Genomic DNA, 16,486 nt, shown 5'->3' on the forward strand with positions numbered 1-16,486 from the left:
CCACATCTATCTCAAACTCTTATACTTAGTTAGTTGCATTGGATTATTGATGTTCATCCACAGAAAACTTGCTATGAAAAACCGGAAGAGATGATACGTACAGCGGCTGACCAGGGAGAGTGAAGAAATCTTTTGCGTCTCCGGTGAAAGCAGATACAGAGCTGTCAAGCTCAGGGAATGATAAGTGTTGACGGTAGTCCAAAAGCGGAGAAACAATATTTCTCTGGAGGATTCCTCACCAACCGTCGCCTCTGTCTCCGCCTGCCAAGGCTCGGGTGACTTTGGGGAAGAGGAAACGGCAGAGGTGATTGCCATTCCGGATCGATGCTTAACGAGACAAGGGAACTTGATTTCCATCGTCAGTGAAGCTGGATCTGGTTGATTGAGGGAGGTTTGCATCGGTTGTAAAAAGAGAACCAAAAGGGGAAAACAAAAATGAAACAGAAATCTAAGAAAGTAAAGAAAAGATAGAACGGAGCTATGGTCGAGATACCCCGACGCCGGCGAGCAAAAGCTCCACCGGTGTCGGTGAGTTTTGGTGATGACGGCTCCTCGATATTCGGGCCTGGGAGAAAAGGTTTTAGGGCGAATTCCCTCTAATTAATGACTCCATCCAAAGATAAGTATATACTTTTCTTCGCCTTCAAGTAATTAGTAAAAGCACCATTAAACAGTTTTTGATACCGTGAAATTCGATATTTTAATATATCATTACATGAGATTGAGTAATGTTTGAGTCGTTTGACCGAAGTTTTTAATTTTGTGATCTATCGTATCTATCTTAACATGGGTTCAACTTTAAAAGTATAAGTGCGAGTCTTCGACATAAAAAAATGGTGGTATGCCGTATGCGTACTCGCGGAAAATGGTGCATTTGCACATCATTTCTTATTTTTCAACTATAATTAAAACCTTCGATGATTAGATCATTTTCTTATTGCACTAATTTTAACTTTTAATTAAAAATATGTGCATATATTTTGAGACGATTCTGATTGGATATATTATATGGAAGGTATTTTAGGATTCACACAAGATGAACGAACATCCACAAACCCAATACTAGTTTTGCACCATACGGTAGTCGATAAAACACTATCGGGCTGTCAAATCTAAAACCCAAAGATACATTTGAAAGCAATGTGCATACAAGGAAAAATAGTAAAATATATATAATGGATACTGGACGGTAACAAAATGATTAATTGAAAGAGCTCTTGTAATTACATTAGTAAAATATGTATAATATAATGGCACCTTAAAATAATCTCTTTGACCAATGAGATTAGCTTGCATTAAGGTAGTTAACTAAACTCGACAAGACGTGAAAGTAAAGAAGGATATGTACATGCATTGTCGTCGATCTTATCGTATCTTCTTTAATTTCTTGCTCAAGATTACAACATATTTGTCGGCTCGACCACAATAATTCCTCAGATAAAATAATTGATAGTTTATTTGTACTTTTATAAATCGCAATGATTTACAATTACATTGTGAAAATATGCATGATTTGGTAAAATAAACTTAAGTTTAAATCCGATTATAAAAAAATTCACACAACAAATAGTTTCTTAATGATTGCATATTTACAATATGTATATGTTTATACAACCTCTTTTTACATTAACTAAAATTATATTGTATTTTCTATAATCCTTCGATATTTGATAGATTAAAATTTTAATTGTAAAATTCAATATAGTAGCATATGTGAAGAGTATTAATACTTTATTTATGTCACTGAAATACAATATTTTGTTTGTTTGCACAGAAATGCAAGTATTTATTCAGTTAAATTATGAATTTAAAGAAAAAAAAGAATCATCAAAAATTGACTTCTAACAATTAATAATCAATGATATAATAAAAGTGATTTAATTTAAAGTAAGCAAAAACGAACACAAAAAAAAAATATGTGTAATATATGTAGTATATGTATATTTATACTACATTCACCTTAGTAACTTTGTCAAACTGATAACTATGCTAATTTTTTTTTTTTTTGGGTCAATCATTGGGCCACAACTGGCCAGCCCATTAGCCAAATTTCTACGTTCATAGGAGCCGGGACTCGATCCCGGATGTGATGGTGTCTTCTACAAATGGATTTACCTCCTGCCACTGCACTAAGGTCACTTCACTATACTAATTTTTTTTAACTGGACTATTTTTTTTTTTTTGTTAAAAAAAAAACTGTAGTTAATAACTGGACTATTTCAGTTTTTTTAAATAATACTGTAGTTAATAACGTTTCTATTTCTATTTCTTAGAAAATATTTTATCATTCCCATTTTTAAAACTTTTTTTACATAGTGGAGTATCTTATCTAGTATTTTGTTGTGCTGACCTAATCATTGAAGTAATTACTTACTGAATTTGGTTTATGTACTGAGAAACTCAAAGGTTGAGAATTTCATTATTGTTGATATATTTTTCACATTATGCTTAAACGACAAGGCACTAAACTCTCCATGATGTAAACCCTCCAACAATTATGTTTCCAAATTCACCATTGCGGTCACCAAAAGCTAAATTTTCTTCTTCTATTTATCTCAATACTGAAAAAAGAAAGAAAAAAACTTCCAAAAGATTCCACTTCCCTTCAAAAATATATCGACATATCTTCGATAATACTAAGAAAATAAAAAGTAGATGGCATTGAAGATTTTGGGGTTTTGACTTAGATAATTATTTAATTAGATATATATATATAATTATCTAAGTTAAATATAACTTATATTTATAATTATCTAAGTTAATGACATAGTTTTTAACTCTACAATGTAAGAAAACAGCTTAACCAACAATTTTTTAAAAAATCAGACAACGTTATATAAACAAGTTATTAGTTGAATAACATCCGGCTTGACCTAAAGCCTAACTAATTGGAGCTTTAACATTATTGTTTATTAAATATATGAGGACATCAAATTTTTAAAAATATATATGTTGTGGAGTAGTGGTTGAGTTCAACTTTCTTGACTATAAAGAACACATTTCGAGTCTAAAATTTGTAGATTTGAATTTTCTAAAAAATTATGTTTCTAAACTGAAAATGCCTTGTATTAAGTATTATGTGTACGCTTGTTTTCTGGCGAAAGATCAAACAAACATTGCCAAAGCAACCACAACCTTGACCACTATGGCAAAATTAAGATATAAGACTTTAGTTAGATTAATTGAGTTTCAATTCAGAATAAACCATTGAAATTTACTTTGTTCGAGCTTGATTTTGTATACTTTATATGAAATATGAACTCATGAGTCATGACCGTAAAGGATTATTTCAATATGTGCGTAGTCAACAACGATTAGAATGCCTAGAATATCCATGTAACATTTATCAACGACACTCTTCAAAGCTCCGTCGAATCAAAATTTAGAGGTATATTTAAAGGTGTTTAGGAAGAAAGTGAAGTATGGGGCTCAATCTCACGTACGTTCACTTGATGAACATGCATGTAGTAATAGTCAGATAACGCTACAAACATCCCTACTTTGCTTTCAGAACTTAGTGAGACTATAGCAAATATGGAGTCTCCAAAAAGTGTTAACGTGAAGAATGAGCCAAAAAATTCCAGCATGATAGTGTATCTATATATGACATTTTCTTTATTTTTTGTTCATGAAGGAGCAATGAGGTATCACAAACTAAATATACTGTAGGATTTAAATCACATATATGAGACTTATTTTATCCTTTTAGCATCTTTGTTATCAGTTAGTAGTTAGCCAGTTCATTTTTTCTTGATTGTGCCAGTTATACCTCCCAAGTTTGTTTGACCAATAATCGTAGTAGATTGATAAGGGACTGGGACGATACAACAAAAGTTATAAAATAAAATGTATGATATCCACTTATTTGTCCAAGTTGTGGCTTTTGCTCACCAAAGTATAACCAAGTTAACAAAGTGCCTTTGGCCTAGTGGTAAAGGGGCTCCAGCTGGAGCTTCCGCCCTGGGTTCAAATCCCCTTGGCCACCCAGAGACGCCTTAAGTGGTAAGAAAACGTGGATTTCTCGTGGGCTTCGTGGGATTAGTCTTTGGGCCTAGAAAGCTTTTAGGATCCCCACGGTTAACAAAAGAAAAAAAAAAAAAAAAAAANAAAGTATAACCAAGTTAACTGATGATTATTGGACCGTCAATCTTGTTTTTTTTTTTTTCTGAAAGAATAAGGATGTGACTGAATATACTTTTTAGAAGGAAAAGGAAGAAACGAAAACAGTGTTACTAGTTTGATTAGGATCAGAAAAAAAAAAATTACCAAATACAATTATAGATTTATATATCCAAATATTATTTGTTAGATTTTATAACATAAATTGTGAACGTTAATGCTGTCGACGAAAACTTCATTGTGAGGTAGGGACCATAACGATATGGAAGTGATCTTCTGCTTAATTAATTGCTATTTTAAAATCTACGACCAATTCTTTCCAATCTAGTTCTTTTTTTCATATTTTTGTTAATTTATTTATATAAATTTCCATCAACCGAAAGAGCTTTTCTTTTAAATTGCTTTATTTCTTTTTTCATGCTCTTTCAACCGTCAAAGTAACGTCTCTAGTCTCTTTCTCTTCTTCAATTAACAGTCTTCTGCTCTCTCCTTTTGTATCTTTTCTCTTTTTTTGTTTGAACCTCTTGCCTTGAGGAACCAAGTGTTGAAACATATAATACTAAGAGATGTATTCCGTAAGATATTCTCACACACACAAATATAGTCTGAACATTGTATTATGATTTTTATTTTTAAGAAAACGAAACGGTGAAGTATATATGATTAATAAATATCGTGAAGGGTTTTCTAAACCATTTCTTTCATTTGAATAATTTTTTGTTTGATGTAATAAAATTTAAAGGGAAGCTAATGATCAGTCTCATGCTGAATATTTTGATCATGAGCGTTGCTTTTTGACTTATATGTATAACTACCTTCTTGGGATGATTTAAAACTATAAAAGAATTTCATTTTAAAAACGGTTTAGTTAGAATTAGAAAGGAGCACATTAATTTAGCCAAACAAAAAATAAAATAGTAAGGAACATTAAGTCAGGGAGAGGTTACTAGAAAAAAAAAAGAGAATAATAATAGGTAATCAGTAGGGTTGTTGTAGAGGACGTTCTTAACTTGACAAATTAACTACCACTGATTTCTATAATTACAGCAAGAGTTGACCTGTTGTAATAATTAACACTCATGATGATGTATGTACAAATTATCTATTGCATGAGCAGTTTTGCTGTTTGTACATGAGATTTCGTAAAAATGACTTATTCAAGGACCCCTTGTAATGATATATACATATAATCTTCTTAAGTATACTTAAACCCAACGGTTGTCACAAAAATATTAAAAAATGTTAACATAAAGTTTTTAATACGGTTATAAAATAAAATATTTCGTGGATTCGAAATCTAAAAAAGTCACGTACGTTGCATATTAAATCATCCGTATAATAATATATGTCTAATCATCTGTTGTCTATTTGTAGATTGTTCAATATGGAAGGTGTTAATAGTAAATCATAATTTAATAACAGTTTAAACGAAAACGAGTAGCTACCTGCCGATGCCATATATATATTTTTTCCAATTGACAAATCAAAGATTTGGGATTGGAGAGGAAGAGATCTGTTGAAACCGACACATTCGGTCCAAAACATTACATCTTATAATTAAGTATGATTTAACGAAATGGTAAAATACATAAATCAAGCTTTTAGGTCATGTCACTGTTCCTATACGTCTGTGATCATAAAGCATGGAGTAAAATGTTTAAATTATACAAAAAAAAAGGCTGATTTAATTCATTAGTGAACTTTAATTTGTCGATGACCAATAAGAATGATGGAAAAGGGGCAAAAGCTACATAAGTGGTTATTGAAAGAGTCGACTGTTTGAAGTTTTGTCGGAAAGACACTCCACCATAATATAAATACAAATCTTATCACTAGTGGAAACTGTCGAGTGTGGAGTNAATACGGTTATAACATAAATATTTCATGGATTCTAAATCTAAAAAAGTCACGTACGTTGCATATTGAATCATACGTATAATTCTATATATGTTTAATCATATGTTGTCTATTTGTAGATTGTTCAATATGGAAGGTGTTAAACTGTTAATAGTAAATCATTATTTTATAACAGTTTCAACGAAAACGAGTAGCTACCTGCCGATGCCAAATTTATATTTTTTTCCAATTACAGACAAATCAAAGATTTGGGATTGGAGAGGAAGAGATCTATTGAAACCGACACATTCGGTCCAAAACATTACATCTTATAATTAAGTATGATTTTGTTCAAAAAAAAAAAATAATAATTAAGTATGATTTAACGAAATAGTAAAATACGTAAATCAAGCTTTTAGGTCATGTCACTGTTCCTATACGTCTGTGATCATAAAGCATGGAGTAAAATGTTTAAATTATACAAAAAAGACTGATTAAATTCATTAGTGAACTTTAATTTGTCGATGACCAATAAGAATGATGGAAAAGGGGCAAAAGCTACATAAGTGGTTATCGAAAGAGTCGACCGTTTGAAGTTTTGTCGGAAAGACACTCCACCATAATATAAATACAAATCTTATCACTAGTGGAAACTGTCGAGTGTGGAGTTCTCTTTTATGCCTTCTAAATAAAACAATATTATTTTTTTAAATTCTTCCAAAATAATTTTGGATTTTTTCTTTTCTTTCTTGTTGACATGAAAGTTTTGGAGTCTTCTATATATCGACGCCAATACAAAAGTTCACGGTGACTATAGTATGCTCTAGAGCAAATTCCGAATAGAAAACGATATTTATAACATAGCTCTATTAAATACCAGAAATGATAAACACAAAGTTTAGATTTACAACTCAGAGAAAATAGAAATGTTCTCCACAATTCAACGTTCTTCATTTTCAGGCTATATATATATATTTGATATCGAAAGCTGTGGGCGTCTTCTTTTCTAAGTTCTTGTTTATCTTTATTTTTGTCTTTTTCTACGAAAATAATAGCGTGCACTGTAATGTTTCTTTCAACTTTGTTTTTTGACTAGCGGTAGCGGATGACGAGACATATGGTTGCCCCCATTATAATCTTTGTGTGTTTATTTTAAGGTTGTTTTCCTTTTTATAATTTATGACCTTTTATAAACAGTTAAAAAAAATGTTTACAAGTTAGAAAAAATTGTATGGTCACAATTTATAAGAAAACTTCATATTTTAGAAATATGGGAACATGTGAAATGAAAATAAAAAAAGTTTCTTATATAAATGAACTCTTTTTTATGTTAAAGTTTGCACATGGAATTTAACATATAATTCGTTCATAATATTTTTGCATTTAGAAATATTTTAGGTTGTTGTCCAAAAAAAAAAAAAAAAAAATATTTTAGTTTATATTCATATAGATGGACGATATATACATCACACGTCAAATAAAATCCAAAAAAACACCACAATAATCTACTTGATAATTTTGGATGTCTATGAACGCACACAAAAATGTGGCACTTATGAAATGGAACATGCTTTAAATTTTTATGATCAAAATATAAAAGCGTCTAGCCTAATAAGTAATAAGCGTTCAGTATTTTCACTTTGTATGGAAAAATCCGTTTTGATGTTTTAGAATATTAATATTTTGTCTTTTATACTCTCTCCGTTTTAAAATATAAGATGTTTTGGAGAAATTTATTGTTTCATAATATAGGATGTTTTCAAATTTCAATGCAACTTTTAGATTAGTTAGTATTTTATATTATGCAGTATTGTTTCTGATTGGTTGAACTTGTTAAAAGTAAAGACTTTTTAATCTGCGTGCTTTGCTTAAAACATCATATATTTTGAAACGGAGAGAGTATATAATATCAAAATAAATATTTCCGAAGGTTATGATCAAACTGAAAAATTTCGTTGATAAACACTTCCAAATTTTATACCTACTCTAATTCCTTAAAGTTGCTTCCAACAAATCCTCATTTCACCCTTCTCCGATATATTTAAGCAATTGAAAAATAAGTTTTTATTTATTAATAAAAAGTTTGATTTCGAGTTTTTTTAATATGCCCTTCCTATGCAAATTCGAGGGACCACGTAGAAAGCTGTGAGAATCTCAATACACAAAAAATATAAGAAACAATGATTACATGCACAAGCACGAGGCCTTAAATTTCCTTATCCTATACATATATTATATACACATTTTTATATAAAAGAGATGTAACAACATTCCAAAGAAAAAAACCTCCTTTAGCTAGTAGCTCTCTACATAAAAACAGAACCAGAATAAACACAGACAAGTAAGAAAAAAGTTATTATGTATATATAGGTCTATATGTCAATAGAAAGAACTCCAAAATTGAAGTTCTCAATTCTAAACAAATTTCCACGAAAAAAAACTGATAAATATTTCTTATATCTCATTTGTAATTTATTTTAGGTTTGTAATTTGGTAAAATTAAAGACCAATGAGAATAGAGAATAAAACAAATACTCCCTCTGTCTCACAAAGATTGAAGTTTTAGAGAATTTTCTTTGTCCCAACAAGATTGATGTTTTGAATATTTTTAATAAATTTTTGTTTTAATGATTACTGATGCTGTAGAGTGTATGGAGTGTAAAAGTGGGAAGGTGGGAAAATGAAAAAGTATTAGAAAAATAAATCATATATTCTCTCTGTGTGTAAAATCCTAAATTTCAATCTTTGTGAGACAGAGGAAGTAGTATTTGGCGCCAAAAGAAAGAAAAAAAAAGTGGTCGTGTCACGTGATGTTAATTAGCTTATTAACTAGGACCAGAACAAAAAAAATTGAAGTGTTTTCCAAATCTCTAGGTCCCACTCTCAGATGTGCTGACTTTTTTTTTTTAATTTTCTTGTCTTAAATCATTTTGTATTTTTTTTTATATATATAAATTAAAAAAAAAATTAATTCAGTTTTAGCTCACTCTATAAATCTCCACAGATCCATCACACTTCACCCTAGACCCTCTTCCCAGTTCCCACACAAGCTTTTTCTCTGATTTGACGATTGTGTTTTTCAATCCAACGGTCCATAACAAAAAAAACTTTCACAATCCGAAGGACACGTGGGGCGTAGCAACGAGTGATGAAAGAAAGTAGCCGGAAGCAAGGAGCGGCGTCACCGTGTGCGGCTTGTAAGCTTTTGCGGCGGCGGTGCGCTCAAGATTGTGTTTTCTCGCCGTATTTCCCGGCGGATGAGCCTCAGAAGTTTGCTAATGTTCATAGAGTGTTCGGTGCTAGCAACGTCAACAAGATGCTTCAGGTTCTCTTCTTCTTCTTCTCCTAAGAATAATTGAAACGTGGTTAATCATATTTTGGGTTAGGTTAATTAGGATTATTTTCTTGTTTCTTATGTTAGATGAGACATTAGTATCATTTCCATAACTTTTTATTGACAACTACCACATGGTCCGACCCATTTTATATTATAATATAAAACTAATTGAAGGATTTTAAACACTCAATTGTTGAATTTGCATTTTAAGAGTTTAAGAATATGTTTAGTGACATATACAAATTGTTAGCTGATGTAAATTTCAACCACTTCTGTTAGCTGATGAAGTATTGTAACCACTTTAACTTTTGTTAAATAGTGTAAAAAATGATAGTTTTTTTTTTTTTGTGCAACCTTGTAAATGATAGTATGATCTAACATTTTTCTTAGCTAGCTACTGTATAATCTAAACTTGAGATGAATAGTCTTGCGAGATTGGTTGGTTTAAATGGCTAACAAGAATATTTTGAAACTCAACAGGAGTTACCCATCCACCAGCGGGGAGATGCAGTGAGCAGCATGGTTTACGAGGCTAATGCAAGAGTGAGGGATCCGGTTTACGGTTGCGTAGGAGCAATTTCTTCCCTCCAGCAACAAATCGATGTGTTGCAAGCTCAGCTAGCTCTAGCTCAAGCTGAAGTGGTGCATCTACGTGTGCGTCACTCGACTAATTTCCAGGGCCACGGACTGTGCCCGGATAGCCCAAGTAGCAGCGGCTCACCTTCGTCGAAGCAAGTGAGTCCACAGGACAACAAGGGCATGTTTAGCCATATGGACATTGTGGATGAGGCCAGTTTGGGAGAGTCTATGTGGTCTTGCTAGTCAACAGAAAGCTCTCCTTTTGCTACTACATTTCCTAATCTTTTATTTTGGAAATTTCGGGATTTATATATTTAAAGTAGGGGTAGGAAATGAAAATGCTCTGTTTTGACTAACAGAGTTAAATTATTAACATGATATATATAGAGATACATATAAAATACTACTAAGTTTATATTATTATATATGAGTATTTGTAATTTTGTATTTCGGGGGTATTTGGGATTTGGTGTACTTGTACCGTCTACGACTTTGGACCATGATCGTCTAGGGTTATTATGATCATTTCAACTGAGGAGAGAACTTTGTTATTGACCTAATGTATATTTTGTTATTTGTGAAATATATATTTATCTCTTTCATATATACAGTACGATTTTATATTTAAGGAGCTTGTTGGTGCGGGATTTAGCACCCCCATCATACCGAGGTAAACCAGAAATGTTAATTGATTATCTAACCGGGAATCCGGTTAAGGGATCGATTAGGTTTTCGGGAATCAGTTCGGATAAAGAATAGTCTTGGAGAAGAAGGAACCGACATCCACTTCGGTGCGGCGGCCGACTCAAGCAATAGGGCAGTTTTCCATATTTCACTTCGTCTGTTAAGGAAAGTTAATATATTATGAGATCTCTGAACATGTATAAATAAGGGAGACTTCTCCATTGTAAATCATTCAGAATCTAATACAATAACCGAGTTCTCTTTTTGCTCTTTACAACAAACCCTAGTTCTTTCGAGCTCTTCTTCTTTACTCCTAATTTCAAGGCTTAGATCTATTTTCTAGAGAGATAGCTCTATTGAATTTGTTCCCCTCCATAAACAAATTCATTGTGGAAACCTAGTTTCTACAATTGGCGCCGTCTGTGGGGACGCAAATCGTCTCTAGGAAACTCTCCTGAAAGAAGCCTTGCAATAATGTCTTCCGTCGTGAACGAAGTTCCAGAAGAAAACCGCACGCCCGATCTCACGGGCATCACGCCTTCTCAGGATGACACCGCGACACTGGGTGGGTCAACTAGGCCTGTCATTGCCGTGTATTCCCGTCATCGCGTGACGGCAAATCCGGTCGGAACCTCCACCGAACTCCCAGTCGGGGTCAGATCTGATGGGGAAACCAGCCAGGGTGCAGGACGAACTCTCGAGGAGCCAGTCCACCTCGACGCAGAGCCTTCTACTGAACAAACCCACGAGGAGGCGGATGCTCGCGTAACGGAGCAGCAGAACAGCGCACAGAACGGGAACCTCCCCGTTCATACCACACCAGCGGCCCAGAATCCGCAGCTCGTTTCCATGGAGGACTTCAGAATCCTGTTCGGCACCATGACAAAAGAGATCTACCAGATGATCTCCGAAACCAACCGCAGAGTTGATGCCGTTGTGACCCAAACAACCCCATCACAGATCTCTGCTGGACAATCGCTCAACGTAGATGGTCTCACTCGTCGTCTCGATTTTTCGGAAGCACAACCGGAGCGGAGGAATCCTCCCCCTCGGACCACGTCCAGTATCCGACCAACGAATCCGAACTCACGGATACACGAAAGCATGACCGTCCCAGTCACCCGCCACGCGAACTCCGGATCTTGCTACGAACTCGAAGAAATCAGGTCACAGATTAGTGGCATGAACACTCTCCTCCATCGAGCTATCAGCACCGCTCCGGAAATCGACAGGATCGTTGAGGTAACTCGGCAGTCGCCCTTCACTCAACGGATAGCACGAGCCGCCATACCACACGTCAAACTGAAGCTGCCGGTCTATCAGGGAGACAAAGATCCGGTCCAGTTCATGACATCCTTCATGGCGACCATGTCAAAAGCTCGATTCACCGAAGAACAAAGGGACGCCGGTTGCTGTCAACTGTTCGTGGATAGCCTTTCCGGCCCTGCCTTGGTATGGTTCACGAGGCTCGAGCCGAACTCGATCGACAACTTTGACGATCTGTCCAAGGCTTTCCTCAAGAACAACCGAATCCTCATCGAACGAGGCGTGACAAGTTCAGACCTCTGGGAGATGGCCCAGGAACGAGGGGAACCTATCGCCAACTACTTGAACAGGTTCAAAGAAAAGCTGACAAAGGTCAACGTCCCGGAAGACGCAGCAATAGCGGCCTTCCGAAAAGGCTTAATCCCCGGATCGCCGTTACGAAAAGACCTTAACATCCGGGAACCCAAGGATCTCGATGATGCGTTACATCGGGCCTCCAGGTTCGCACTCGACGAGGAGGAAGAAGCCCGAATAGCCGCAAAAACTAATGACGAACAGCCGTCGCATCCCGCTAAGACTAAAAACCGGGTCGAACACCACGAACCCCGCAAGCACCACGAACCTCAGGATCGAAAAAAGGGCGTCATCCACGCAGTCTCCGAGGTGGACGGTCAGGACAAGCAGCCATCTGACCCGAAGGAACTCTACTGCGATTTTCACATGTACCCCGGTCACTCCACACAAGAGTGCGTCCATCTGAAGAACTATCTGTACGCAAAGTATCTTTCTGGCGAAGTCGAAGCTACTTATCAGCCAAAAAGCGCCCGTGGAGGCAGAGGTCGCCGAGGTGGATGGCGCGGAGGACGATCTAACCGAGGCCGTGGCGCAGGCGGCGGACGGGGTTACGATGGACCACCCAACGCAGCCCAGCAACTAGCACCCGTGAATCACCAGGAGGAGGCGCCCCAAGCAGACGAACTGCCTGGCCCACCCAAACGACAGAGGGGACAAAACCCGGAGCGGGCTAATTCTCCTCCCCGTGGACGAATAACCATGATACTTGGTCCACCGGAGGACTGCGCGGATTCTGTTCGCGCACTCAAAAAGAGAGCACGGCAAGTTTGCGCCCTCCAAACCGCTCCGGGCGAGCCTCCGCTATGTGCGGACCCGATATCATTCACCTCAGAAGACGCCAAAGGAATCCAACACCCCCATTCAGACCCCTTGGTTATCGAAGTCTCGATGGGCGACTTCGACGTCGAACGAGTTTTGATCGACACTGGGAGCACAGTCAATGTACTCTGTTGGCAAACATTGGAAAAAATGGGCGTCACACCAGACCAACTGAAACCCGAAACTCGAACGCTGACGGGCTACGACGGGGTCGCCAAAATGTCGATGGGCGATGTGAAGCTACAAGTACGAGCTGGCGGAGTGACCCGGAAAACTAAGTTCGCAGTCGTTGATGCACCACCAATCTACAACGCTATTCTGGGGGTACCTTGGATATATGCGATGCAGGCCGTACCGTCGACCTATCACCTCTGCCTCAAATTCCCAACTCCTACAGGAATTTGCACACTTTACGGCGACCAGAGGGTGGCCAGAGTCTGCTCTGTTATCGAAAAGAAGCAGAGGAAGACGGAGACCGCATAGCAATTACAGAGCGGGGACCATCTCACTGGTCCCCGAAAGCCGGAGCGGGATCGCCTCAAGTGTCCGGAGTGCAAGATCCTACAGGCGAATATTGACCCCTCCGACCCATCGTGAACTGTTGGCATCGGGGCCGAACTCGATGAAAGCATAAAGGCCAAGCTGATCGCTTTCCTGCAATCTCGGGCTTCCACATTCGCTAGGTCAACAAAAGAAATGGTCGGGATAAGCCCCGAAGTCATGTGCCACAAGCTAAATATCGACCCCACGTTCAAGCCGATCAGACAGAAGCGCAGGCGCCTAGGCCCGGATCGAGCCAAGGCGGTCCAGGACGAAGTGGAACGACTACTCAAGGCGGATCAAATCATGGAAGTCCAGTATCCTGATTGGTTGGCTAACCCGGTCGTAGTCAAAAAGAAAAACGGCAAGTGGAGAGTTTGCGTGGATTTCACCAATCTCAACAAAGCTTGCCCTAAGGACAGCTTTCCTCTGCCGCACATAGATCGTCTCGTTGAAGCCACGGCTGGAAACCAGCTGCTTTCGTTTATGGATTCTTTCTCAGGCTACAACCAGATCGCCATGAGCTCAGCTGACCGCGAGAAAACGGTATTCATCACAGATAGGGGGACCTACTGTTACAAAGTGATGCCGTTCGGATTGAAAAACGCCGGAGCAACCTACCAGCGCTTGGTAAACATGATGTTCGCGGATCTGCTCGGCAAAACCATGGAGGTCTATATAAACGACATGCTGGTCAAGTCTCTGATCGCAGAACAGCACGTCCAACATCTGGCAGAGTGTTTCGACATCTTGGATCAATTCCAGATGAAACTAAACCCAACGAAGTGCACATTCGGAGTAACTTCCGGAGAATTTTTGGGGTACATCGTCACTGAACAGGGAATAGAGGCAAATCCCAAGCAGATCGAAGCCATACTAGGGCTCCCGTCGCCGACCAACAAGCGAGAAGTACAACGCTTGACTGGTCGGATCGCCGCTCTGAACCGTTTCATCGCGCGCTCAACAGATAAGTGCCTCCCCTTTTACCAACTTCTTCGCGGGAACAAGGATTTCCATTGGGACGAGGAATGCGAGATCGCCTTTCGTCAGTTGAAGGAATATTTGACCTGTCACCCAGTATTGGTCAAACCGGAGGACGGCGAAACATTGTATCTCTATGTCTCGGTGTCCAGCTCGGCCGTTAGCGGGGTGCTAGTCCGAGACGATCGCGGGGACCAGAAACCCATTTTCTACACAAGCAAAGCACTAAACGACACGGAGTCGCGATACCCCACGCTGGAAAAATTGGCCCTTGCAGTGATCTTCGCAGCACGGAAACTACGACCCTATTTTCAGTCCCACTCTATCGTCGTGTTTACTGATCAACCACTCCGAACCATCCTTCATATCCCCCTCCAATCCGGACGCATGGCAAAATGGGCAGTCGAACTTAGCGAGTACGACATCGAATACCGTTCTCGCCCAAGCCTGAAGTCACAAGTTCTGGCTGACTTCATCACCGAATTGTCTCCCGAGCTTGACGATCCCACTCCCACGGTGGAGCAATGGACAATGTTCGTCGACGGATCGTCAACAAATCAAGGATCCGGGGTCGGGATCATACTTCGATCTCCCACCGGAGAAATTCTCGAGCAAGCGTTAAAGCTCAATTTAAAAGCGTCGAACAACGAAACTGAGTACGAGGCCGTTCTCGCAGGACTCCGGCTAGCCCAGGGACTTGGAGTTAAACACCTGCAGGTCTTCTGTGACTCCCAACTCGTAGTCAGCCAGTTCAGCGGAGAATTCGACGCCAAAAACAAGCGAATGGGAGCATATCGACAGTTGGTCCGTGCATTATCCGGCGAGTTTACGTCGTTCTCCCTGACGAAGGTCCCACGGAACGAGAACGCATCAGCCGACGCACTCGCAGCTCTGGCAAACCGCTCCGACCCCGAGTTACGGCGTACCATTCCCATCGAATGCATCGAGGCTCCCAGCGTTGACCCGGATAGCCAGATCGCCCTCATCAATGACGACCCAATCCCGATGGAAGTCGACGAGCCAATAGAAGATATGGCAGACGTCGTCGAACCCCCCAAAGATTGGCAAACTGAGATCAAGCTTTACATCTCCGATGGCACCGTCCCGGCAGATCGATGGGCAGCTCGACGACTAAAGGCTCGGAGTGCCAGGTACATCCAGTTGGACGGGGAGCTATTTCGCCGGAGTGCTTCGGGAGTGTTCCTTACCTGTGTTACTCGGGACGAGGCCGAACGCATCATGATGGAAGTGCATGAAGGCGAAGGTGGCAACCATTCCGGCGGACGCGCACTTGCTCTCAAAATCAAAAAGGACGGACACTATTGGCCCACCATGATGGCCGATTGCGAGACTTTTGCAGCCAAATGCGAAGCTTGTCAGCGCCATGGACCCATGCGGCACGTCCCGCCCGAACTATTAAACACCGTCACTGCTCTGTATCCCTTTATGAGCTGGGCCATGGATGCCATAGGACCTTTGCCGGCATCCAAATCCAAGAAATATGTTCTGGTTCTGACCGATTACTTCACCAAGTGGGTGGAAGCAGAATCTTTCACAAGGATCCAATCCTTAGACGTGACCAATTTCATATGGAAAAACATCATATGTCGCCACGGACTCCCATATGAGATCGTCACCGACAACGGTACCCAATTCACTTCGATGATCACCAGACGCTTCTTGACAAAATGGCAAATCCGTCTCAGCACTTCGACTCCTCGATACCCGCAAGGCAACGGTCAAGCTGAAGCTACGAATAAGTCGATCGTTGATGGGCTCAAGAAACGACTCGGTCGAAGAAAAGGAGCATGGGCAGATCACCTGAATGGTGTGCTGTGGTCATACCGCACAACCCCGCGGCGGAGCACGGGACAATCCCCTTTCTCCCTCGCATATGGTCTTGAAGAACTCGCCCCAGCTGAAACAGGGGTCCCGACACTTCGTCGCACTATGATGGTCGATAATCCTAAA

General features: G+C 39.1%; 2 protein-coding genes across 2 annotated transcripts in view; both read left to right on the plus strand.

Moving 5' to 3' along the window:
• LOC104757789 (LOB domain-containing protein 4) lies at positions 8,958–10,473 on the plus strand. Its single transcript, XM_010480580.2, has 2 exons — positions 8,958–9,280; positions 9,773–10,473. The coding sequence occupies exons 1-2, from the start codon at positions 9,104–9,106 to the stop codon at positions 10,112–10,114; spliced, it is 519 nt and encodes a 172-aa protein (XP_010478882.1). The 5' UTR covers positions 8,958–9,103; the 3' UTR covers positions 10,115–10,473.
• Positions 13,691–16,486, plus strand: part of LOC104759686 — a 3,212-nt gene continuing 416 nt past the window's right edge. The window contains exon 1 of the mRNA XM_010482587.1: positions 13,691–16,444. Within this exon, the coding sequence (XP_010480889.1) occupies positions 13,691–16,444 (2,754 nt within the window). The remainder of the gene's footprint in view (positions 16,445–16,486) is intronic.

The sequence above is a fragment of the Camelina sativa genome, chromosome 17 (assembly GCF_000633955.1).
Source record: "Camelina sativa cultivar DH55 chromosome 17, Cs, whole genome shotgun sequence".
Lineage (NCBI taxonomy): Eukaryota > Viridiplantae > Streptophyta > Magnoliopsida > Brassicales > Brassicaceae > Camelina > Camelina sativa.